At 46.5% G+C, this 27279-nt stretch overlaps 1 protein-coding gene across 1 annotated transcript in view; it reads left to right on the forward strand.

Annotated features, from left to right (window-relative positions):
* LOC148532314 (phospholipase B1, membrane-associated-like) overlaps nt 1-27279 on the forward strand; it is a 243485-nt gene that overhangs the window by 74518 nt on the left and 141688 nt on the right. The window contains exons 23-27 of the mRNA XM_088467994.1: nt 7008-7088; nt 10646-10711; nt 11545-11645; nt 24710-24791; nt 25979-26083. Coding sequence (XP_088324120.1) covers nt 7008-7088; nt 10646-10711; nt 11545-11645; nt 24710-24791; nt 25979-26083 — 435 coding nt within the window. The remainder of the gene's footprint in view (nt 1-7007; nt 7089-10645; nt 10712-11544; nt 11646-24709; nt 24792-25978; nt 26084-27279) is intronic.

A 27279-nucleotide genomic window follows, 5' to 3' on the forward strand; every position in this document is an offset into this window, starting at 1 on the left:
CCTCACAGTTTAAGATTTACTTCTGTGAGAGGAGTGTCACATACCACTATGTCCAGTGAGGACTCTGTTAGAGGAGCACCTCTCCTATTTTCCTGCTCCAGATGTAAAGCAGGTGTGGGGGAGGGGGCGGTACTCCAGGATGGGTTATGTGGTGCATGTTTGGCCATCCCTGGTACCTCTGCTGTACCCAGCACCTATCAGGAACCACCTTGGGCTTGTTTTGCACAAGACCTGACTGTTCTTGTAAATAGGCTTGCAGCCCCTCCTACGTTCCCACAATTGGGGTTTGCACAGCATGCGGTAGTCCCGCCTCCTATTCTGGGAGTTCCGGGACCGATAGTAATGCAGTGCCCACCGCAACATGTCCTTAGTCAGGCTGACCCAGGTTTGTCTGATTCAGGGGTGCGGGGCTCTCAGCAGGATCAATCTAGACCTGCCAAAAGACAGTTATTGTCATATCCATCCGCTCAGAATGATGAAGATGACGACTCGTCTGATGAGGGCGAAATTGTAGATTTTTCGGACACTGACACTCCTCAAGTAGAGGCAGAGGCTAAGTCTAGTATTTACATTCCAGGCCTCATACGGGCAGTTCGTGAGGCCATGGTAATTACTGACGACAACTTGCAGCGCCTACTCATGCTTATTTTAAAGAGGTTAAAGGAGCTGCAGCAGTATTCCCTCTATCTGGTCAGCTAGTTGATCACATGGAGGAGGCCTGGAAATCTCCAGGAAAAAGATTTCAACCTCACAAGCATCTGGCTCGTACATATCCCGTTGCGGAAGATTACTTCACTAAATGGAAGTCTCCTCCTCAGGTGGATTCTCACGTGATGCGCTTAGTAAAGAGCTCAATTTCGCCAATGCCGTCTATGTCTTCTCTGACGGATACTACAGACCGTAAAGTGGAGGTGTGCCTAAAGTCTATCTATTCCCTTGCTGGAGGAGCATCTAGACCAGCTATGGCTGTCTGCTGGGTGGCCCAGGCTATGGAAAGGTGGGCGGACGCTTTGGAAGCATCATTTGCTTCTGAGGGTACCAGCGAACAGGTTGTGTTAGTGGGTAACCTTCGGGATTCCGCTACGTACATTAACGAAGCAGCTTTGGATTTGAGCCTGCTTACTTCTAGGATTTCTGCGGCGGCTGTTACCGCTCAACGCTCCTTGTGGTTACGTTCATGGAGGGCGGACGCTGAATCCAAGAAAGGCTTGGAATGCTTACCCTACAAAGGGCAGGTCCTGTTTGGACCAGCTTTGGACAAAATAGTGGACACGTTGGCGGCTGCCAAATCTGCATGTCTACCCTCAGCCCCGACTCCATCTGGGTCTAAAAATCCGTCCTTTATGGCCCTATCGCCCTCCGGGAAAACCTAGGGTTCAGTCTTTTCCGAGACTTTCAGGTCCCAAAAAGACAGCTAAGACCAAGAAGCAAGTTTGGAGTACCAGACGTCCAGCTGCCAAGCCGGACGACAAACCCTCAGCCTGACGGGTTGGGCCTCCCCTTGGGGGATCCCAAGGTGGGAGGCCGACTTCTGCAATACGCCCAGTGTTGGTTCAAAACCACCACAGACACTTGGGTAAGGGAAGTGGTATCTCAGGGATATGCCTTCTCCTTGCGCAGAAGGCCTCCTCATCAGTTCTTTGTAACAGCACGTCCTTCAGATCCAACGAAGGCTCTAGCGATCCAAGAGTCGGTACTTTCTATGCTTCAGATGGGAGTGATAGAACCTGTTCCGTTATCCCTGAGAGGGACCGGATATTACTCCAACCTTTTTCTGGTTCAAAAACCACCTATACCGACCTATAGTCAACCTCAAGTCCCTGAACAAGTTTTTAAGGGTCCCTTGGTTCCGAATGGAGACTCTGCGTTGTATTGTTTTAGCTATGCAGCCTAGGGATTTTATGGTGTCCCTGGATATTCAGGATGCTTACCTGCATATCCCCATTGCCAGGGTTCATCAGCGTTACCTCAGATTTACAGTGTCGGACCTCCATTACCAGTTTCAGGCTCTACCGTTTGACCTTTCCACCGCTCCTCGGGTGTTCACAAAAGTAATGGCGGTCATGGCGGCACACCTGCGGTTGCAGGGAGTTCGCCTGTTACCTTACTTGGACGACCTTCTGTTGTTGGCAGGGTCACCACAAGTCCTTTGCAGCCATCTACAACTGACAATATCTGTATTGCAGGCTCACGGCTGGATAGTGTATTGGAAGAAGTCCTCTCTAATTCCTTCTCAGAGAATGGTCCATCTCGGGGCATTGTTGGACTCTCAGCAACAGAGGATCTTCTTGACGGAGGAAAAGATAGCCCTGTTGCAGTCCAAGATACGCAATGTTCTAAGCAGTCGCCGAGTGTCTCTTCTCTCAGCGATGATGTTACTGAGTTCCATGGTGTCAACGTTCGACATGGTGGAGTATGCACAGTTCCATTCCAGGCCTCTACAAATGTTGATCCTGTCCAGATGGGACAGAAATCCCCATCGAATAAAGACGCAGATGATCAGGCTCACTCCGGAAGTGCGCCTGTCTTTGACGTGGTGGTTACAAAAGTCTCATCTCAGCAAGGGACGTCCGTTTGGGATTTCAGATTGGGTCCTTCTAACAACGGATGCCTGCCTTCGGGGCTGGGGCGCTGTGACAGGCCCACACGTCTTCCAGGGCCAGTGGACATCAGAGGAATCGGACCTGCCAATCAATATACTGGAAATTCAAGCAGTGTTCAGGGCGCTGCAGCATGCAAGACCATTTCTGCTGGGGAAACCTGTGCAGGTTCAGTCAGACAACGCCACCACGGTGGCTTACCTAAATCGTCAGGGAGGAACTCGAAGCCAAGCAGCTCTAAGGGAGGTGTCCCGCATTCTGACTTGGGCAGAAGGCAATCTTCCGGCCATTTCGGCCGTCTTCATTCCGGGTGTGCTCAACTGGGAGGCGGACTTCCTCAGCCGCCACAATGTACACCCGGGGGAATGGTCTCTTCACCAGGAGGTGTTCCAACTCCTGGTGGACAATTGGGGTCTTCCCGAAATAGACCTCATGGCCTCCAGACACAACCGCAAGCTGTGGGCGTACGGATCCTGAACAAGAGATGCAGGAGCTCTCCTGGTGGACGCTCTGTCGGCACGATGGAACTTCCAATTCGCGTACCTGTTTCCTCCGTTCTCCCTGCTGCCTTGAGTAATTCGAAAGTTCAGGCAGGAAGGAGGCAAGATCCTGCTGGTGGCCCCTGCGTGGCCCAGAAGGAGTTGGTACTCGGATCTCCAGTGTCTATCCATCGACACTCCTTGGCTGTTACCTCAGAGGCCGGACCTATTGTCTCAGGGTCCTTGTCTCTACCCGGACCTGAGTCGGCTATCTTTGACGGTGTGGCTCTTGAGACTTCCCTCTTGAGGTCCAAGGGTTTCTCTAGAGCGGTGGTCAATACCATGTTACATGCTCGTAAGCCGGCTTCAGCTAGAATTTACCACAGGGTGTGGCATACCTATTTTGAGTGGTGTCGTCCTAAAGCGTACGATCCTCGCAAGTTTAGAATATCGAGTGTGTTGGCTTTCCTTCAGGCAGGCTTGGATTTAGGTCTATGCCTTGCTTCACTGATGGTGCCCTGCCCTGTTGGTTTTGTTTCAATGAAGGATTGCTACACGGCCTGATATCCGTACCTTTATGCAGGGTGTCTTTCGCATCCAGCCTCCCTATGTCCATCCGGTAGCTCCATGGGATCTGGCTGTGGTCCTGAAGGCGTTACAGGATCCTCCATTTGAACCTTTGGGTTCTGTGGATCTGAAACGGCTTACGGCAAAAACAGTGTTCCTTTTGGCTATTGCTTCAGCCAGAAGGGTGTCGGATTTGGGGGCTCTTTCGTGTTGTCCCCCATATCTAATTTTTCATTCGGATAGGGCGGTACTTCGTACCCGTCCCGAATTCCTTCGTAAAGTGGTGCCTAGTTTCCACATTAACGGGAAATTGTGGTCCCAGCCTTTAATTCATCTGATTTCTCAGCTGGTGAGGCTTCTTTGGATGTGGTACGGGCTCTGCGGATTTAAGTGGACCTTTACCAGTTCTTTGAGAAAATCGGACTCTTTGTTTGTCCTATATGGATTTCATAAGAGGGGTTGGCCTGCCAATAAACTGACTTTCGCACGCTGGATCTGCATGGCGATCTCTGAGGCATACACTCATGAGGGACTTCCAGTGCCACCCTCTGTGAAAGCTCATTCTACAAGATCTGTGGGACCTTCGTGGGCAGCTCGACGTGGCGCCTCAGCTCTTCAGCTTTGTAAGGCGGCCACGTGGTCCTCTGTCCATACTTTCGTCAAGCATTACGCCTTTGACACATTTTCTTCTCAGGATGCTTCCTTCGGGCGGCGGATTCTCCTTTTGGCACAGGAGCATCCCCTCCCTTGAAGGATACTGCTTTGGGACATCCCCAAGGTATCCCTGTGGATCCCTAAGGACCCTGAGGTAGAAAACAGGAGATATGGTAAGAACTTACCTTTGTTATCTCCGTTTCTACGAAGTCCTTAGGGTCCACAGGGCGCCCGCCCTGACGCCCTGTGCTTCCATAGGGTGTTGTTCTGGTCACCAATTTCTGTCTCCCTTTTCTATGAGAATGTGAATCTTGTGTGTTCCAGACTTTCTTCTTCCTTTTTCCTCTCTCCCGGCCTATGGCTTGATACTAAAACTGAGGTGCCTTGGCCTGGGGGCGGGGTATAGGAGGGGGCCCGGTGCATCCTGGGAGGGACATCTTTAACTCTGTGGTGCCCATGGCTGGAGCCAAGCCCTTTACCCCCAAGGTATCCCTGTGGACCCTAAGGACTTCGTAGAAACGGAGATAACAAAGGTAAGTTCTTACCATATCTCCTGTTTTCTCATAAAGTAATACCTGCTTACCGATACTTGGATACCCCCAGGGCTTCAGCAACGGTAGTGAAAGAAGATAACTATCAAAATGCACAGATCAACCTGCTAAACATCAGACACAATAAGATGGTTAAATAGATGTGAAATACCAAACAGTAACATGAGGCAATAGCATGGCCAGAGATAATAGCAATAGATCAGGGCAAGAAGCAAAGAAGGCAAAATCCAAAGGCAGTGGTCACATCCAGGAGCATGCCGTCGGCCGCCGGATCGTCACATCTGCTGTGCCAGAGAAAACTATCTTTGATCCCAGTGGTCCACATGTTCCTTCAGGGAGTGCTGCATTTGAACATCTTTACAGTGGTCCCTTGGGACTGGAATCACGTTGAAGGCTTTGCAACACTGGCCCTTTGAGCTCCTGGATTAGAAGGAATTAAAAATACTCACCTGGAAGAGTGTTTCCTCTTGCCATTTCCACAGCAAAGAAGGTCTAGGACAGTGTTGGCTAACCTTGACACTCCAGCTGTTGTGGAACTATATATCCCAGCAAGCCCTGCCACAGTTTTAGCATGCCCTAATAGCAAAACTGTAGCAGTGCATGCTGGGTTATGTAGTTCCATAACAGCTGGAGTGTCAAGGTTAACCAACACTGGTCTAGGACATAAGAGATCTCTCCAGCCGATCACATTTCTAGGTGAGGAGAGGTCCGTACTCCGGACTAAACCATCATTCCTGCCCAAAGAGGTTTCTGGATCCCACATGAATCAGGAGCTAGAGGTCCATGCTATATGCCAACACTGTCTTATAGGTTGTACACAGGGCCGGCCCTAGCCAAAATTTTTTGGTAAGCGAGTAGGTTTTTTGGCGCCCCCCCTATGCAGTGCCCACGGTAGTGGTCCCCCCTGTGCAGTGCCCCTTGTGCCCCCATTAGTAAGCTTATACAGTGCCCCCAGTAGTAGTCCCCCCATTGTTGTGCCCCCAGTGGAGGTTTCCCCCCCATGTAGTGCCCCCAGTAGTAATCCCCCCCAGTAGTAATCCTCCCTTCTAGTGCCCCCAGTAGTAATCCCCCCTTCAAGTGCCCCAGTAGTAATCCTCCCTTCTAGTGCCCCCTGTAATCCCCCTTCAAAATTCCCCCAGTAGTAATCCCCCCTTCAAGTACCCCCAGTAGTAATCCCCCCTTCAAGTGCCCCAGTAGTAATCCACCCTTCAAGTGCCCCCAGTAGTAATCCCCCCCTTCAAGTGCCCCCAGTAGTAATCCCCCCTTCAAGTGCCCCCAGTAGTAATCCCCCCTTGTAGCCCCCCCCCAGTAGAGACACACGTTATAAAAAACAAAACAAACAAAAAAAACCACTTACCTGAACTCCTGCTCCCGCCGCCGATATCCGCTACTCCCGACCATTCTCCAGGGCCGCTTTGCATTATGGGAGAGACGTCGTCATGACGACGTCTCTCCCATTACCCACTGCGGGAGCCGGAAGATGACAGACTCTCATCAGCTGCTAAAACAAACACACAGTTGCCGGCTCCGGCGGCTGTGTGTTTGGCACTGTGTAGCGCTGACCGAACTCCGTCCGGTCAGCGCTACACGCGCGGTGCAGACTGTGTCACAGAGACACAGTCTGCACCACTGAAATCTGCATGGTCGCGGCCGAGGCGCCCTTCACTACGTGGCGCCTTACGCGGCCGCGTACCATGCGTAACCATAGAACCGGCCCTGGTTGTACAAATGCTTAAAACTTATGTCCACAAGACTTGCCAGGCTTACATTGGGGCAGGCAAAATGTGAGGGGCCATTGTATTAGATCAGTGGGCGCTTCATGGGTGGTGAGGCACGGAGAACCTCTACAGAGTGGGCACCAGGTCGCTGATGCTGATGTCTAAAGATTTGAGGGGGGAGGGGGTATGTGCAGCCCCGCCCGTGTGTATATATGTTTGTGCATAATGTTATGTTTTTTATATATGGGAAAAAAAACAAACCTCTGGAAATCCTGCATTTGTTACTGCATGTTATTCTGCAAAATTAAATCCAATGAATTATCTCTGTGCACCTGATTAAGTAGGTTTATGCTTTACTTTGATGCTCAATAAAACATGGGAAAAACTTAGTACAACTGCTAAATTATGTTATGTTATGAATTTTATTTTTCCATCTAGAAAATTAATTTTGTAGAAGACTGGAAACTGCTGACGATATTTATAGGAGGCAACGACCTGTGCGGCATCTGCAACAACCCGGTAAGTGACAGAACTTGGATGTATGACACACCCTACTGAGGTGGAGCTGAAATCTTCGTAAAGTGCAACTTTGGGGCTTACTATGGGCAGTAATTGAATAGCTCCTGGATTTTAACCCAGAAGCGAAAAGACCACAGCTAAATAAATTACCCTCTAAAACTACTGTATTCAAGCTAGTGCATTTAGCTAGGGGTTTACCAGTTTATAATATTAGAAACTGATAATTTAAATAATTGGTTCACATACCAATACCATAAAACAGTTGATAAAAAACATGATGTCCGAATTAGGCACAAGTTTCCTTTATTGTGCTCTAGTGACTTTGTCTAGTCCTGTAATAGTTTATAGGACAGCTGCTACAGGTAAAAATAAAACTGTTACAGTAAAGGAGACTTTTTTTAAAAAAACATCACTATTTGGCTATGGCAGTAGTCCAATCAAGTGGGACCTTCACGACATAAGTCACATTTATCATTGCCCAGAAATCGCCCCCATACCATTATAATTGCTTGGATATCAAGTATTGCTGTGGTCACTGGGATGGTGCTTTGGACCTGATTCAGACCTGCTCGCTAGCAAGCAGCCGCTCGTTGCAGACGATATTCGCTAATGTGCGCATGCGTGTAGTTTGAAGTGCGCAAACTTGCAAAGACAGCTCAGTGGAATGAATGACCGTTTGTGAGTGGTAACAGGGGCAGGCAAGTAGAAACAGGGGAGTGGAGTTGCGAACGCAGGCGTGCCAGAGTGTTTCCACACTGTTTCTGGTGCGTGCATAATTAACAGGCAGCGTCATAGTACACGTCACCTGGTTGAATAATACACTGAAGTGCTCGCAGTGCTTGTGGTAGGGTACAGTCAACCACAAGCGCTGCGGTCAGATCCGTTGGAAACTGATGTACCAATGACTGTATATACTTCCTGGAGATGACGTACACAAGTGGGCGGCTAAAAAGACAGGCTGGTGGGCGTCTGTAAGCACAAAGTGATCGCTCGCCCAGACATAGTGAGTGTGCTTATACCTTGCCGAGCGAGCGCCTACCTTGAAGTCACTTAGCAAAATTTCCATACGCTGGGAGCGAGCGGCCGCATTTAGCGAGCGGGTCTGAATCAGGCCCAATGTGTGCTTAGTGGCAGGCAGTCACTGGGATAATGCTCTCTGTATTATATGGTCATCAATGGAAGTCTGTGAGTATAAATAGGCCCTGGCATGTAAAGCACACGGGCCCACCTTTGGGGCTAGCATCTGGCTCCTGGCATAGACTCCTCCCCTTACTATTACAGACCTCCCATTTTTTAGTCTATGCTCTTACAAATATAATCAATTTTAGAACAACATACACGTGTACATCATTCTCTGTATTCCTACAGGGGATTCAAACGTGCTATAGTCAGGCTTGCCTACCTTCCCGAGTTGGTCGGGAGCTTCCCAAATATCGGGTGCCGCTTCCGACCCCCCCAGAAAGGCCTGCCCTCTCGGACTACTAATAGAAACTTCCGCAGCGTGGGGGGGGATGATGTGATTCGCGCTGAATCGCGTCATCATGGCCCCGCCCCCTGCTTCACATTGCCTTTAATTTCGGCATTGTGAAGAGTGGGCGGGGCCATGATGATGCGATTGTGAGGCCACACCCCTGGTCCCGCCCCAATATAGAATTATTCCCCGGCCACGCCCTCCGCTGTATGCAGGCATTCAGCTCCGCCCCGGAAGGAGGGAGCTGAATGTCGGTAAGTATGGCTGTAGTCAGACATTTGGGGCCAAATGTAATAGGGTGAGAGTTTAGAAAATTAGAGAGTTTAGCAGTAAAACTCTCACATTTTTAAACTCAGCCAATGTAATAAAGTCACAGAACATGCAAACTTGCATGTTTTTCAGACTCAAAAAACTGTCATGATTTAAACTCCCATGCAGGTGTTTCATGTTTTGAAAATACAACTTGATCAATGTAGTAGTGTGAGAGTTTTACTGCTAAACTCTCACATTTTCTAAACTCTCACCCTATTACATTTGGCCTCCAAGCCTGGAGCGTCCTATAAGATGCCCATAAGCTTCTATTAGGTAACGCCACCCAAAGGTGGTGTTACGAATCGAGATGAAGCACCGGAATGCATCGCATTTTCGGGGGTTTTGCCGCATTTTCGCCGTTAGTGTATCCCGGCCAGTGTCTTCTAAAACCACCTTTTTACCATCCATTATACTAGATTTTATTGTACTATTTTGTTGAATAATTTACCAATTATTATGCATCTTTGTTTTAATAGTTTAAGCAATGAAACAACATTTTATTTAATATTTTTAGATAAAAGATTAATACAGTCGATTAGAGCATACTGCGTTTATTTTAAAATTTTCTTTACAGGCAGTTTGCGGTTGCCAGCAGGCATGCTGTAACTTGATCCAAAGGGACTGGCATAGCGCGGCAGGCTGCCTGGGACTTGTAGTCCACCTATAACAATATTATTAACCATTTTATTACTATTATCCCTGCATCCCTGGTGGTGGTGGATGCGGGGTTAACAGTAATAAAATAATTCATAATATTGTTCATTACAGGTGGACTACAAGTCCCAGGCTGAAAGCCTAGGGCTGGTAGGTCCTCAATAGGGATGACTCCATTTTATCTCTGAGGAATTCCAGCCTGGGGCCGACCAGTTTAGGGCTGATTAATGTTATTGCTGTGTGTGCCCCCAGTTACGGCATTATCCACATGGCTAGTTCACCCCAGGCTTGCCTACTTTTTGGATGCCAGGTCGGCGCTGCAGGAGGTGAGGCGTCTGCAACGGTGTCTGGTGCGGCTGTATGGCGGCTCCCCTCCCCCCCACCCGCTATACAATGCTGACATTACCGGCATTGTAAAGTAAGGGATGGGGTTTCGATAATGCGATTAATCGTGAATCGCGTCATCGGCCCCCTTCAGACCACCCACTTTTGCCAGGTAAGTGTGAGGAAGTGCAGGGTGTGTGGAGGGGGTACGGAAGGTGAGGCAACTGGCGGCCAGTCCGGGAGACTTGCTCTCTTTTGCGGGTGGCCAGGAGCACCACTTGATTTTTAGGAGCCCCCCGGCCATTCCGGCAGTCACAAGTATGGTTCAGCCTTTTGCATGTTAATGGAAAATACTGAAATCCCGCATCGTTTTTTCTCCCTATTTTCCAATACCAGCCCAGGCTGAGAGATCTGGGGCTGGTTACTGATTTGGGGGCCTACCCTATACATTTAATTTTAAAACTTTGTTAACTTTTAACACATAGTGATCTGCTGTGCTTCTCTCAAACTCGCCTGCCTCAGGCACGTCTATTACTTGGGTGGGTTTCCCATTGTTTTGCCGTCGGTTTTTGGTTGGATGTAAAACCGTCCGTCTGCATATACTGCATATAAATCTGCATATACTGTTGTTCTCTATGTTAAAAAATCAATTGATGGTCTGATGTTTTAAAGTCGCATTTTTGTTAGTTTTGCCGTCGGATTTTAGTAAATGGTCAGTTTGCAAAAACTACAGAAAAAGGACCTAAAAGCCACTTTTACTCCCATGTCTTAATGATTTCATTTTCTTTTTCAACAGGTATATCATTCTCCAGAACAGTTTGTTTACCGCATCAAGCAAGCCCTGGACTATCTGCAGCAAGAGGTATATTGTCTGCTACGATTGTAAGAATTAGCCTTAGGCATATGCTTAGTCCAGAAGTACCAGATTCATGGCTGCCCAAAATGCCCATCACATCGAACCCTTGCCTATGGGACCCTATTATCCAGGCTGTACGACCTGTCATATTTACTGGGCACCTGGTTCAAACTTTTTCAGGATGATCCATGAAAGTATCCCCTAGGTTAGAGACAAGAGAAGAACACAAGTACCTGTATATTTTTCATAGATGAGCTCATCTCTCCGTGGGCAGGATGTACTAAGCATCACATCCGCGATGCCGTACATACTGCCAATCATAGGGGACATACCGGCGATAATATCATTTGGTGGCCAGATAACTCACAGCCTACCATACCATCCCACAAGCATATATATTTCAGAATGGGCTCCACTTCCTTATCGGATTGTGGTTCCATCTACCAGACCAAAGAGCTCCTCTTGGGCTTTGCTGGAACAGTAGTGCAAAGTGGCCGCCTGATTCTCTGTTCATACATTTGCTAAGTTTTACAAAGTCAATGGTTTTGTAGCTCGTGGAGGGAGTATTGGAAGTAAAGTTTTACACGCAGTGTTGTCTGAGCGTATCAGCATTACCTCGCCTAGGCGCATCTTTGGAATGTTCCCAAGGAATAACAGTGTCCCCCCCAGATAGGATGACAGGGAAAAGAGGATTTTTTGTTCTACATTTGTTTCTTTAAATCCCGAGGGACATTTTGTTTGAAGAGTTGCCTGCTCCACTCACATCGTGATCTACACCCCAAGAGAGAAAAGGATTTAACGGTGAGTGTCAAAAATACATTTTTATCTGATCTTAACAGGTCCCGAGGATGTTTGTGAACCTGGTGACAATTCTGGACATTTTGCCACTGAAAATACTGTTCGATGATGAACGTACTCACTGTCCGCGGCGGATCATGAGGTCAGTCGTGTGGCGATCTGTGTTTCTCAATACAGTATATTAGTACATTAGAGTACAGACATCTCTACAGAAACCTCAGGTGTAGACAGTTTGGTGCTGATGCAGAGTTTTACGTAAAATATATTACACCATCAAAAATGTGTATGCAAAAATAGCATGTATGATAATTAAGGGTAACATCATGCTTTGATACCTCCAGTCATCATCATCATAGTTTAAAACAAAATAAAATAAACACAAATTTACTAAAAAAAAAAAAACAGCTTCACTCCCCCTTCCACAAAAGCGTTGCTGGTACCAGTACTCAGAACCTATGCTGCTAGTATCAAAACCGAGGAAACACACAACATACAGATGTGTCCTCATACTCTTCCAGCGTCTATACGCCATACGGCGTGAGAGCCTGGGGCGACAGATGCTCGGAGAGGTATAGTGCACCCTAGTATTCTTTACATTTTGCATCTTTTTTGCATCTCAAGAGGCAGCAAAACACCAAAGTGTGCCAGACACGCCGGGCTGCAACTTTAACTGCACAGGAATTAGTTTTAAACTCGTACAAAGTCACAGCGGAACTTGGCGTGAGAAAAAGCTGCGACCGCTGCATCGTAGCACTTTCTATCCAAATTCAGACTTAGTCGCACACCGAAATATAAATGTCTCGCATCAAATTGATCACTATTAATGTAGTTTTGTCGCTCCCAGCTGATTTTGAGCGAAGAAGGCTCTCGGCAGGACCTGGTACGTTGAGACGGGCTATATACCGCGACTTGAGCAAAACTGTATGAGGACACATCTGTAGAGTCCCTCCGAAAAGCCAATGCCTTCACTAGGCCATGACTAGATGGATTGCAGACACTATGGGGAGAATGTAATAGACCTCCAATCTGGTGGCTAGTGTATAAATCAGACCTCCAATCTGGTGGCTAGTGTATAAATCAGACCTCCAATCTGGTGGCTAGTGTATAAATCAGACCTCCAATCTGGTGGCTAGTGTATAAATCAGACCTCCAATCTGGTGGCTACTGGCTAGTGTATAAATCAGACCTCCAATCTGGTGGCTAGTGTATAAATCAGACCTCCAATCTGGTGGCTACTGGCTAGTGTATAAATCAGACCTCCAATCTGGTGGCTACTGGCTAGTGTATAAATCAGACCTCCAGTCTGGTGGCTAGTGTATAAATCAGACCTCCAATCTGGTGGCTACTGGCTGGTGTATAAATCAGACCTCCAATCTGGTGGCTACTGGCTAGTGTATAAATCAGACCTCCAATCTGGTGGCTAGTGTATACATCAGACCTCCAATCTGGTGGCTAGTGTATAATTCAGACCTCCAATCTGGTGGCTAGTGTATAAATCAGCCCTCCAATCTGGTGGCTAGTGTATAAATCAGACCTCCAATCTGGTGGCTACTGGCTAGTGTATAATTCAGACCTAGAATCTGGTGGCTAGTGTATAAATCAGACCTCCAATCTGGTGGCTAGTGTATAAATCAGACCTCCAATCTGGTGGCTACTGGCTAGTGTATAATTCAGACCTCCAATCTGGTGGCTAGTGTATAAATCAGACCTCCAATCTGGTGGCTAGTGTATAAATCAGACCTCCAATCTGGTGGCTACTGGCTAGTGTATAAATCAGACCTCCAATCTGGTGGCTAGTGTATAAATCAGACCTCCAATCTGGTGGCTACTGGCTAGTGTATAAATCAGACCTCCAATCTGGTGGCTACTGGCTAGTGTATAAATCAGACCTCCAATCTGGTGGCTAGTGTATAAATCAGACCTCCAATCTGGTGGCTACTGGCTAGTGTATAAATCAGACCTCCAATCTGGTGGCTACTGGCTAGTGTATAAATCAGACCTCCAATCTGGTGGCTAGTGTATACATCCAATCTGGTGGCTAGTGTATAATTCAGACCTCCAATCTGGTGGCTAGTGTATAAATCAGCCCTCCAATCTGGTGGCTAGTGTATAAATCAGACCTCCAATCTGGTGGCTACTGGCTAGTGTATAATTCAGACCTAGAATCTGGTGGCTAGTGTATAAATCAGACCTCCAATCTGGAGGCTAGTGTATAAATCAGACCTCCAATCTGGTGGCTACTGGCTAGTGTATAATTCAGACCTCCAATCTGGTGGCTAGTGTATAAATCAGACCTCCAAGCTGGTGGCTAGTGTATAAATCAGACCTCCAATCTGGTGGTTAGTGTATAAATCAGACCTCCAATCTGGTGGTTAGTGTATAAATCAGACCTCCAATCTGGTGGTTAGTGTATAAATCAGACCTCCAATTTGGTGGCTAGTGTATAAATCAGACATCCAATCTGGTGACCTCCAATCTGCTGGCTAGTGTATAAATCAGACCTCCAATCTGGTGGCTAGTGTATAAATCAGATCTCCAATCCGGTGGCTAGTGTATATAGGGCTGAAAAGAGAAATCCTGCGCCCAGGTACAGCAACTTCTGCTGTCTATTGGAGGGGGAGACAGGACAAAATCTTATTGGCCGCAGCACATAGCAGCCAGATTAGTGTTTCCGCTAGACCTCGGGCAGGGCAGGGAGTCTCTGTGTGCACGTTCAATGTGGGTGCGGTCAACCAGGAAGGGCATTTCTTTGTGACATGCCCCCAATTGATCACACTTGGGGGTGTATCCAGCACTTACCAAGGTGCTAGGCTTCCTCCAAGCTCTCCCCTCACGGTATAAACATGCTTTGCGCACACAAGCATGGCTTCTATTAACCCGCCGGAGATTGGTCACTGAAACTTTTCCAACCAGTGGGACACTGCAGCCCGCCGATGGGGAAGGTACAGGGCAGGCTGTTTTAGCGGGGCGCAGCTAAAAGGGCAGGGTGCATTTTGCCCTTTTAAAATTGGACAGGGCGCGTCGTCCCGCTAAAACAGCCTAGCAGGAACACTACCGGATGCTATCGTCATGCTGTGCATCTCAGCCGTCATTGGTTGCATAGCGCATCCCCCAGGACCCCTAAATGTATAAATATATATATATATATATTAGGGGTGAGCGGGTTCGGATTTCTGAAATCCGAACCCCCCCGAGCCCCCTCGATCCGAGTCAGGCTCGACTTTTCCCACCTGACTCGGATCTGAAATCGAGGCAAAACGTCATCATCCCGCCTTCCGGGTCTCGCGGGTTTTGGATCCTATATAAGGTACCCACGTCGGCGCCATTTTCTCACTCGGCTGTGGACAGTGAAGAGGGAGGGTGGGAGTTAGGGCTGGCTGGGCTGTGTAGTGTAGTGTAGTGCAGTGTAGTGTTGTGCTGTGCTGCGCTGTGCTGCTGTTGTCCATAGGGGTTGTGTCCACTACTTCAAAGTCTATAGGGGCTGGCTGGACTGTGTTGTGCAGTCAGTTGTCCATATGGGCTGTGTCCACTCCAAAGTCCTGTGCAGTGTTCCAGTCCTAAAGGGGTGCTGTAGTGTTGTCCAGGGGGTGCTCTGTCTGTCAGGGGTGCTCCCCCCAAGTGCTAAAAAAAAAAAAAAATTTTCTGTGTTTGTGAATTGTGTGCACTGTGGCTGCACGTGCATCAACAAAGGCCAGTGCCTTCACTAGGCCATGACTAGATGGATTGCAGACACTATGGGGAGAATGTAATAGACCTCCAATCTGGTGGCTAGTGTATAAATCAGACCTCCAATCTGGTGGCTAGTGTATAAATCAGACCTCCAATCTGGTGGCTACTGGCTAGTGTATAAATCAGACCTCCAGTCTGGTGGCTAGTGTATAAATCAGACCTCCAATCTGGTGGCTACTGGCTAGTGTATAAATCAGACCTCCAATCTGGTGGCTACTGGCTAGTGTATAAATCAGACCTCCAATCTGGTGGCTAGTGTATACATCAGACCTCCAATCTGGTGGCTAGTGTATAATTCAGACCTCCAATCTGGTGGCTAGTGCATAAATCAGCCCTCCAATCTGGTGGCTACTGTATAAATCAGACCTCCAATCTGGTGGCTACGAGCTAGTGTATAATTCAGACCTAGAATCTGGTGGCTAGTGTATAAATCAGACCTCCAATCTGGTGGCTAGTGTATAAATCAGACCTCCAATCTGGTGGCTACTGGCTAGTGTATAATTCAGACCTCCAATCTGGTGGCTAGTGTATAAATCAGACCTCCAAGCTGGTGGCTAGTGTATAAATCAGACCTCCAATCTGGTGGCTACTGGCTAGTGTATAAATCAGACCTCCAATCTGGTGGTTAGTGTATAAATCAGACCTCCAATCTGGTGGTTAGTGTATAAATCAGACCTCCAATCTGGTGGCTAGTGTATAAATCAGACCTCCAATCTGGTGGCTAGTGTATAAATCAGACCTCCAATCTGGTGGCTAGTGTATAAATCAGACCTCCAATCTGGTGGCTACTGGCTAGTGTATAAATCAGACCTCTAATCTGGTGGCTAGTGTATTAATCAGACCTAAAAATCTGATGGCTACTGGCTAGTGTATAAATCAGACCTCTAATCTGGTGGCTAGTGTATTAATCAGACCTAAAAATCTGATGGCTACTGGCTAGTGTATAAATCAGACCTCCAATCTGGTGGCTACTGGCAAGTGTATAAATCAGACCTCCAGTCTGGTGGCTAGTGTATATATCAGACCTCCAATCTGGTGGCTACTGGCTAGTGTATAAATCAGACCTCCAATCTGGTGGCTACTGGCTAGTGTATAAATCAGACCTCCAATCTGGTGGCTACTGGCTAGTGTATAAATCAGACCTCTAATCTGGTGGCTAGTGTATTAATCAGACCTAAAAATCTGATGGCTACTGGCTAGTGTATAAATCAGACCTCCAATCTGGTGGCTACTGGCAAGTGTATAAATCAGACCTCCAGTCTGGTGGCTAGTGTATATATCAGACCTCCAATCTGGTGGCTACTGGCTAGTGTATAAATCAGACCTCCAATCTGGTGGCTACTGGCTAGTGTATAAATCAGACCTCCAATCTGGTGGCTAGTGTATACATCAGACCTCCAATCTGGTGGCTAGTGTATAATTCAGACCTCCAATCTGGTGGCTAGTGCATAAATCAGCCCTCCAATCTGGTGGCTAGTGTATAAATCAGACCTCCAATCTGGTGGCTACGGGCTAGTGTATAATTCAGACCTAGAATCTGGTGGCTAGTGTATAAATCAGCCCTCCAATCTGGTGGCTAGTGTATAAATCAGACCTCCAATCTGGTGGCTACTGGCTAGTGTATAATTCAGACCTCCAATCTGGTGGCTAGTGTATAAATCAGACCTCCAAGCTGGTGGCAGTGTATAAATCAGACCTCCAATCTGGTGGCTACTGGCTAGTGTATAAATCAGACCTCCAATCTGGTGGTTAGTGTATAAATCAGACCTCCAATCTGGTGGTTAGTGTATAAATCAGACCTCCAATCTGGTGGTTAGTGTATAAATCAGACCTCCAATTTGGTGGCTAGTGTATAAATCAGACCTCCAATCTGGTGACCTCCAATCTGCTGGCTAGTGTATAAATCAGACCTCCAATCTGGTGGCTAGTGTATAAATCAGACCTCCAATCCGGTGGCTACTGTATATAGGGCTGAAAAGAGAAATCCTGTGCCCAGGTACAGCAACTTCTGCTGTCTATTGGAGGGGGAGACAGGACAAAATCTTATTGGCCGCAGCACATAGCAGCCAGATTAGTGTTTCCGCTAGACCTCGGGCAGGGCAGGGAGTCTCTGTGTGCACATTCAATGTGGGTGCGGTCAACCAGGAAGGGCATTTCCTTGTGACATGCCCCCAATTCATCACACTTGGGGGTGTATCCAGCACTTACCAAGGTTTTGGGCTTCCTCCAAGCTCTCCCCTCACGGTATAAAAATGCTTTGCGCACACAAGCATGGCTTCTATTAACCCGCCGGTGATTGGTCACTGAAACTTTTCCCACCAGTGGGACACTGCAGCCCGCCGATGGGGAAGGTACAGGGCAGGCTGTTTTAGCGGGGCACAGCTAAAAGGGCAGGGTGCATTTTGCCCTTTTAAAATTGGACAGGGCGCGTTGTCCCGCTAAAACAGCCTAGCAGGAACACTACCGGATGCTATCGTCATCCTGTGCATCTCAGCCGTCATTGGTTACATAGCGCATCCCCCAGGAACCCTAAATGTATAAATATATATATATTATATTAGGGGTGAGCGGGTTCGGATTTCCCCGAGACCCCCCGATCCGAGGCCGATCCGAGTCAGGCTCGACTTTTCCCGCCTGACTCGGATCTGAAATCGAGGCAAAACTTCATCATCCCGCCTTCCGGGTCTCGCGTGTTTTGGATCCTATATAAGGTACCCGCGTCGGCGCCATTTTCTCACTCGGCTGTGGACAGTGAAGAGGGAGGGTGGGAGTTAGGGCTGGCTGGGCTGTGTAGTGTAGTGTAGTGTAGTGCAGTGTAGTGTTGTGCTGTGCTGCGCTGTGCTGCTGTTGTCCATAGGGGTTGTGTCCACTGTGGCTGCACGTGCATCAACAAAGGAGCAGCGCCAAGCGTGCGCCTGTGTCCCATAAGTAAAGGGCCGGCTGGCTTGTCCGTTAAAGGGTGCTGTAACCCCCAAAGTACACTCCAAACAAAATAAAAAAATATTTTCTGTATTTGTGAATTGTGTGCGCAGTAGCCGCACGTGCATCAACAAAGTAGTGCCAAGCGTGCGCCTGTGTTATAAGTAAAGGGCCGGCAGGCTTGACCGTTAAAGGGTGCTGTAACCCCCAAAGTACACTCCAAACCATGTAAAAAAATATTTTCTGTGTTTGTGAATTGTGTGCACAGTAGCCGCACGTGCATCAACAAAGTAGTGCCAAGCGTGCGCCTGTGTCATAAGTAAAGGGCCAGCTGGCTTGACCGTTAAAGGGTGCTGTAACCCCCAAAGTACACTCCAAACTAAATAAAAAAATATTTTCTGTGTTTGTGAATTGTGTGCGCAGTAGCCGCACGTGCATCAACAAAGTAGTGCCAAGCGTGCGCCTGTGTCATAAGTAAAGGGCCGGCTGGATTGACCGTTAAAGGGTGCTGTAACCCCCAAAGTACACTCCAAACAAAATAAAAAAATATTTTCTGTGTTTGTGAATTGTGTGCGCAGTAGCCGCACGTGCATCAACAAAGTAATGCCAAGCGTGCGCCTGTGTCATAAGTAAAGGGCCGGCTGGCTTGACCGTTAAAGGGTTCTGTAACCCCCAAAGTACACTCCAAACCAAATAAAAAAATATTTTCTGTGTTTGTGAATTGTGTGCGCAGTAGCCGCACGTGCATCAACAAAGTAGTGCCAAGCGTGCGCCTGTGTCATAAGTAAAGGGCCGGCTGGCTTGACCATTAAAGGGTGCTGTAACCCCCAAAGTACACTCCAAACCAAATAAAAAAATATTTTCTGTGTTTGTGAATTGTGTGCACAGTAGCCGCACGTGCATCAACAAAGTAGTGCCAAGCGTGCGCCTGTGTCATAAGTAAAGGGCCAGCTGGCTTGACCGTTAAAGGGTGCTGTAACCCCCAAAGTACACTCCAAACCAAATAAAAAAATATTTTCTGTGTTTGTGAATTGTGTGCGCAGTAGCCGCACGTGCATCAACAAAGTAGTGCCAAGCGTGCGCCTGTGTCATAAGTAAAGGGCCGGCTGGATTGACCGTTAAACGGTGCTGTAACCCCCAAAGTACACTCCAAACAAAATAAAAAAATATTTTCTGTGTTTGTGAATTGTGTGCGCAGTAGCCGTACGTGCATCAACAAAGTAGTGCCAAGCGTGCGCCTGTGTCATAAGTAAAGGGCCGGCTGGCTTGACCGTTAAAGGGTGCTGTAACCCCCAAAGTACACTCCAAACAAAATAAAAAATTTTTTTCTGTGTTTGTGAATTGTGTGCGCAGTAGCCGCACGTGCATCAACAAAGTAGTGCTAAGCGTGCGCCTGTGTCAGAAGTAAAGGGCCGGCTGGCTTGACCGTTAAAGGGTTCTGTAACCACCAAAGTACACTCCAAACCAAATAAAAAAATATTTTCTGTGTTTGTGAATTGTGTGCGCAGTAGCCGCACGTGCATCAACAAAGTAGTGCCAAGCATGCGCCTGTGTCATAAGTAAAGGGCCGGCTGGCTTGACCGTTAAAGGGTGCTGTAACCCCCAAAGTACACTCCAAACTAAATAAAAAAATATTTTCTGTGTTTGTGAATTGTGTGCACAGTAGCCGCACGTGCATCAACAAAGTAGTGCCAAGCGTGCGCCTGTGTCATAAGTAAAGGGCCGGCTGGATTGACCGTTAAAGGGTGCTGTAACCCCCAAAGTACACTCCAAACAAAATAAAAAAATATTTTCTGTGTTTGTGAATTGTGTGCGCAGTAGCCGCACGTGCATCAACAAAGTAGTGCCAAGCGTGCGCCTGTGTCATAAGTAAAGGGCCGGCTGGCTTGACCGTTAAAGGGTGCTGTAACCCCCAAAGTACACTCCAAACAAAATAAAAAAATATTTTCTGTGTTTGTGTGCGCCTTAGCCGCACGTATATATCAATATAACCTAAATGGAGGACCAAACTTTCTCCGATAAAAATAAAATAGGGAAAGATCAAGAACCACTTCCTCCTGGTGCTGTTGCTGCTGCTGGGAGTTGTTCATCATCCCAGAGAGGAAGTAGGAACACCACTACTTTTACTAAACAACTGACCCTCCAACAGTCCCTAGCGATGAGGATGAAGTACGACAGCAGTCATCCTGAAGCAAAACGTACAACTGAGGCCTTGACTGCTATGTTGGCGTTAGACGTGCGTCCGGTATCCGCCATTAGTGCAGTGGGATTTAGACAATTGATGGAGGTAGTGTGTCCCCGGTTCCAAATCCCGTCTAGATTCCACCTGCATCCTCAAAGCAGCAGCGACAAGCGTGCGTCTGTCTGTTAAAGGGTGGTGTAACCCTCAAAGTGCTCAAAAAATAAAAAACTATTTTTTTATGTGTTTGTGACTTGTGTGCGATGTAGCCGCACGTGCATCAACACAGTAGCAGCGCCAAGCGTGCGCCTGTGTCATAAGTCAAGGGCCGGTTTGGACATCTGGTCCGGACTGAAGGACGTGCCAACAATTTCTGACAAGTCTACTGTCACTGCATATGATACTGTCCTCAAAGCAGCAGCGACAAGCGTGCGTCTGTCTGTTAAAGGGTGGTGTAACCCTCAAAGTGCGCTCCACAAACAATAAAAAAATTATTTTCTTTTCTCTTTGTGAAATGTGTGGGCTGTAGCCGCACCTGCATCCTTAAAGCAGCAGCGACAAGCGTGCGTCTGTCTGTTAAAGGGTGGTGTAACCCTCAAAGTGCGCTCCACAAACAATAAAAAAATTCTTCTTTTTTTTTCTGTCTTTGTGAATTGTGTGGGCTGTAGCCGCACCTGCATCCTCAAAGCAGCAGCGACAAGCGTGCGTCTGTCTGTTAAAGGGTGGTGTAAACCTCAAAGTGCTCCAAAAAATAAAAAACTATTTTTTTTATGTGTTTGTGACTTGTGTGCGATGTAGCCGCACGTGCATCAACACAGTAGCAGCGCCAAGCGTGCGCCTGTGTCATAAGTCAAGGGCTGGTTTGGACATCTGGTTCGGACTGAAGGACGTGCCAACAATTTCTGACAAGTCTACTGTCACTGCATATGATACTGTCCTCAAAGCAGCAGCGACAAGCGTGCGTCTGTCTGTTAAAGGGTGGTGTAACCCTCAAAGTGCGCTCCACAAACAATAAAAAAATTCTTTTTTTTTCTGTCTTTGTGAATTGTGTGGGCTGTTGCCACACTTGCATCCTCAAAGCAGCAGCGACAAGCGTGCGTCTGTCTGTTAAAGGATTACATCGGTGACAGCATCCAAGTAGGCATGTAGGTCAGACAGTCCGTACATGTACTGGCAGGAAAAAGAGGCAATTTGGAAGCCCCTGTACAAACTGACTCTATTTTACCTGAGTTGCCCCCCCTCCAGTGTGCACTCCGAAAGAGTGTTTAGTGCAGCCGGGAACCTTGTCAGCAAAAGGCGTAGGAGGTTGCTTCCACAAAATGTGGAGAAGATGATGTTCATAAAAATGAATTATCAACTTTTCCAGGGAGACCAGCCTCCAGAACGTACAGAGGGACCTGTGGTGGTGGATTCCAGCGGGGACTAATTAATACTCTGTGAGGATGAGGATGTACACAACACTGAAGAGGGTGAGGAATCGGTGAATGAGGAGGATGAGGGCGACATCTTGCCTCCGTAGAGCCAGTTTGTGCAGGGCCAGATTAATTGCCAGCTTGTTTTGTGGGGGCCCAAACGAACCAATCATTTCAGCCACAGTCGTGTGGCAGACCCTGGCGCTGAAATTATTGGTTTGTTAAAGTGTGCATGTCCTGTTTATACAACATAAGGGTGGGTCGGAGGGCCCAAGGACAATTCCATCTTGCACCTCTTTTTTTTCTTTGCATTATGTACTGTTTGGGGCCTAGTTTTTCAAACTGCCATCCTGTCTGCCACTGCAGAGTCACTCCTAGATGGGCCACGTGTTTGTGCCGCCCACTCGTGTCGCTTAGCATAGTCATCCAGCTACCTCGGTGCAACCTTTTGGACATAAAAACACTATTGTGAGGTGTTCAGAATAAACTGGAAATGAGTGGAAATTAAGATTTTTGAGGTTAATAATAGCATAGGAGCAGAAAAATCAACACATTCTGTGATTTTAGCTGTTTTTATGCTTTTTTTCAAAAAAATACAGATCCAAAACACAAAACCCAGAACCCAAAACACCGGAGGGTGGTTTTGGCAAAACCAATCCAGATCCAAAACACGAAGAAAGATCCAGATCCAAAACACAAAACACGAAAAGTGGCCGATGCACACCCCTAACATATATATATATATATATATATATATATACATACTGTATATACTGTATATAACATTATATATATATGTATATAAACACACACACATATATACAAACGCTAATACACACATATATATACACACACACACATATATATATATATATATATATATATATGGAGTACACATTTAAATTTACCTATAAATATTATTTATATATATATATCTATTATACATACAGTACATATATATCATACATACTGTATATAAACAAATGTATAATAGGCTGCACTCAGACAGTTTTGTAGAAAAAATTACACGGAGACCTCCCGGTCTAAGTGAACGTTTCAATTCATATAATGAATTTTCATCAGGACCTGAAAATTATTTATATGAATTGAAACATTGACTTAGACCGCCAGTCTCTGGGGTTGGGGCTCAGTGACCGGTTTGCACTCCTTTCAGGGCCGTTGGACATCAGTCGAATCAACCCTGCCAATCAACATATTGGACCTTTGGGCTGTCTACAGGGCCCTCAAACTGGCCCAGCATATACTTCATGGAAAACCTGTACAGGTTCATTCCGACAATGCCAAAACAGTGGCTTACATCAACCATCAAGTAGGCACTCAAAGTCGGGCAGCAATGACAGAAGTATCACGCATTCTGACATGGGCCGAGGGTCGCCTCCCAACCATCTCTACAGTGTTCATTCAGGGAATTCTCAATTGGTAAGCAGACTTCCCCAGCCATCACAACATGCATCCCAGGAAATGGTCACTTCAACAAGAGGTATTTCAACTTTTAGTGAACAGATGGGGCCTCCCAGAAGTGGACCTCATGGCTTCCCGACACAATCACAAACTGCCAGTGTACGGGTCCAGAACAAGGGATGCCAAGGCAACCTTTGTAGACACATCAGTGAAGTGGACCTTCCAGTGAAGTGGACCTTCCAGTTTGCTTACCTGTTCCCTCCAGTCTCCCTTCTTCCTCGAGTTCTTCGGAAGTTCAAACAAGAAGGAGGCACTGTCCTGCTGGTGACTCCAGCTTGGCCCAGACGTCATTGGTACTCAGATCTTCGGATTCTCTCCATTGACACTCTGTTCCTGCTGCCTCGACGACCAGACCTGTTGTCTCAAGGTCCTTGCCTTTACCCGGACCTGGGTCGTCTGTCTTTGACGACATGGCTCTTGAGACATCCCTCCTGAGTTCTAAAGGATTCTCTAGCTCTGTAGTCAAAACTATGCTCAGAGCGCGTAATCCAGCCTCTGCTCGGATCTACCACAGAGTGTGGCATATATATTTCCAATGGTGTCATACCAGAACCTGTGACCCTCAGGTGTTTAGGATTTCCAGAGTCCTGGCCTTCCTTCAAGCTGGATTGGACTTTGGACTCCGCCTGGCCTCACTGAAAGTGCATGTCTCTGCTCTGTCAATTTGGTTCCAGCGTAGACTTGCTCCACTTCCGGATATCCACACCTTCCTCCAGGTTGTCCTCCAGATTCAACCTCCCTTTGTCCCTCCAGTGGCTCCTTGGGATTTGTCAGTAGTTCTTCGTGTCCTCCAGGGTCCTCCATTTGAAACCCTGGATTCGGTGGAACTCAAGTAGTTAACATCTTTTTCTTCTGGCTATAGTGTCCGCCAGAAGAGTGTCAGATTTAGGTGCGCTTTCCTGTCGCTCCCTATTTCTAATATTTCACCAGGACAGGGCTGTGCTTCGGACTCTCCCTGGTTTCCTTCCTAAAGTTGTTAATAATTTCCACATTTTTGAGTAAATGTAGTCCCGGCCTTTCAATCACCAGACCTCTCAGCAGGTGAGGCCTCCTTGGATGTGGTCTGTGCCCTCAGGATATATGTGGACCGTACCAGTTCCCTTCGGAAATCAGACTCCTTATTTGTGCTCTATGGGATAGCCAGCCAACAAATAGACATTGGCTAGATGGCTTCATATGACTATCTCACAGGCTTACACGCAGGCAGGCCTTCCTGTTATGGCTACTGTTACTGCTCATTCTACTCGCTCTGTGGGTCCCTCGTTGGCGGCCCGCCGTGGTGCCTCAGTTGAACAGCTTTGTAAGACGGCCACGTGGTCCTCTGTCTATACCTTTCTAAAGGGGGGCATCCACTACAAGATTTTAGCAGGCGATTGAACAATAATGACGTCGTTATCGTTCAATCGTTTAAAAATCGTTTATAAATCGTGCAGTGTTTTCTGTTATTTTAACAGAAAAATTAAACTATTTTGTGTCTTTGTGCAGCGCGCTGTGCGGATGTGTGGTGGATAATGCGCATGACAGTGCAGAAATTGCAATGCTTAAGTCATTCAACAAGCAGTACCAAGTAAGTACAGTAATCACTGTGAGATACCCCACGTATTTTTCTAGGGTCAGTTATAACAGTACTTATTATTTTCTATGTGTAATTTAATAAAAGGATAAGTGTAAAATTTATGTAGAATTTCTGTTTTGATAAATGTTGTAAAGCCTACTTGCCAACTTTCTAAAGACCCGCTCCGAGAGTCCCGGAGGGAGCAACCCTATCTAATGGGCGCTGGGCGTCATTGTGCTACATGTAACTGTGGCCCTTTTCCCTGCTGTTCAACACCACAATTTGTGGTATGTTACAGCAGGGACGGGACTAGGATGATGCAATTCAATGCAAATCGCTTCATCCATCCTCCCGGCCTCCCACTTCAGTCGGGAAGTGGACAGCAACGGGAAAATGGGCAATCTTGTCAAGAGGCAGTGATTGCCCCCCCTCCCAACAGAAATTCTAGACTTGTTAGCAAGTTGGTTGTACCGTTGCAAAAATACTTCCGGCGCAGCCCATGCGGTGAGTGGACCATATGATGCTTTTCCAGCCTCTAGGGGCACCCAACCTTCGTTTTAAAGCAAGTGCTACATATATGTAATAGCTCAATATTACATATGGTGCCCCTCTAACGGAACACGGATCAAAGGGGCTCTAGGTACTGTACATGCAAAAGAACGATAATATAAAATAAAAACATCATAACGAATAATCATAATTAGTAATAAATGGCAGCTCGACAAGGTTAGGATACCGACACATGTCGGTAGGTATCCTAACCCTCCCCCTCTCCCTACCTTAACTCTCCCTGGTTCCTGAACCTAACCCCCCCAGGTGCCTAAACCTAACCTCCACGCACCCTAACTACACCCCTTAGTTCCTAAGCCTCCTGCTAGTGCCTAACTCTAATGCTAACCTTACCCCCGCTACTTACCTTCGGATGCCAGTGCCGGGATTCTGAGAGGTGTCGGGATTTCGGCGCCGGTATTCTAAGCGCCGCCATTGCCTGTGCTGTGATACTGAACGTATCCCATATATATATATATATATATATATATATATATATATATATATACATATATCAGGTTCTATGTCATCTCTCCCTCTGCTTTATTCTCTCCAGTGCCCATTCATAGGCTGACTCAAGGGAAACAGGAAAATGTTTTATGTGATTGCGACATGATCTATGTAAATAATATTTAAACGTTTATTATTAGGAAAAAACCCACCAGCTGGTGGAAACCGGATTGTATGATACAACGGATGATTTCACCGTCGTTATTCAGCCATATTTGGAGCATCTAGTAATACCAACAAATGAGGTAAACAGCCCGCATTTAGCACGACAAGTAACAGGGTTAAGAGGAATTGATTTAATTTAAAACTATTATTGATATTTAGTTAAATACATCCTTATTTTATACCTTCAATCTTTATCAGACAGGGCAAATATTAGACATGGCGAAAACAAATGCACATGTTTAAGCTTTTGAAGTGTAATATACAGTAGGTATAAAAAGTATTCACACCCTTTGATACTGTTCACGTTTTTTTTTTTTAATAATAATTATATTATTATTACACATTTTAAACAGAGAATACATTTCTCGATATAACATATAAATATAACAATTCAATGACATAGTAATATAGAGAAGGCTAGGATGTATGTCATACAATAAAAGATAAATTCTCCACCTAGTAATCAGCAACTTATAAAGATAATACTTAGAAAATAGCAATAACCATATAGTGACTGTATTATGCAAAAAAGACTCCCGCACAACATAATGAACTATAAACAATATGATTTACCCTCAGAATGGTGGATGACCTTTCTCAAGTATCTCCGTATTATACCACGTGGTCATAATTACTATTTTACGTATCCTTTCTTTAATAGATGAAGATAGAGTACTGATATAAGGTAGCCATAACCCTAAAAAAAAATTTTGCACTATTTTCAATATCAAGAGAACTTTCTACCCAGTCCATCTGATAAAGATACATTAATCTTGGTAACATAAGCGTTAAGGGAATAGAATTAGAATCGAACCACTGTGACAGGATAGTTTTTTTTGCTGTTCCCGCGACTCTAGCTAATAATAAGCGTTTTCCCCTTGATATTCTCGGTTGAGTTGTGGTAGGATAATGGTTCCACAGCGCCCATGCCATAGATATCTCAAAGGGGATATTTAATATATTATTTATATAAGACTGTACTTCTCTCCAAAATATCTGGACAATCTCACAGGACCACAAGCAATGTACTATGTCAGCATTGGGTGTTGAGCATTTAAAACAATTAGAGTTGTCTGATGTTCCTGTTAAGTGTCTAAGTTTTGGTGTATAATATGCTCTGTGCAATATTTTGTAGTGCATCTCAGCATATGAAGAAGATACCAATTGCTTATTTAGTGTGGTACAGGACGTAATGACGTATTGAAGCGTCAAGTCTGGAAACTCATCTGTCCATTTAGCCAAACCTGTATTAACTTTGGCAAGATCCAACCGTCTT

Source organism: Taudactylus pleione, unplaced genomic scaffold (genome assembly GCF_031769625.1).
Source record: "Taudactylus pleione unplaced genomic scaffold, aTauple2 ptg000079l, whole genome shotgun sequence".
In the NCBI taxonomy this organism is placed as follows: domain Eukaryota; kingdom Metazoa; phylum Chordata; class Amphibia; order Anura; family Myobatrachidae; genus Taudactylus; species Taudactylus pleione.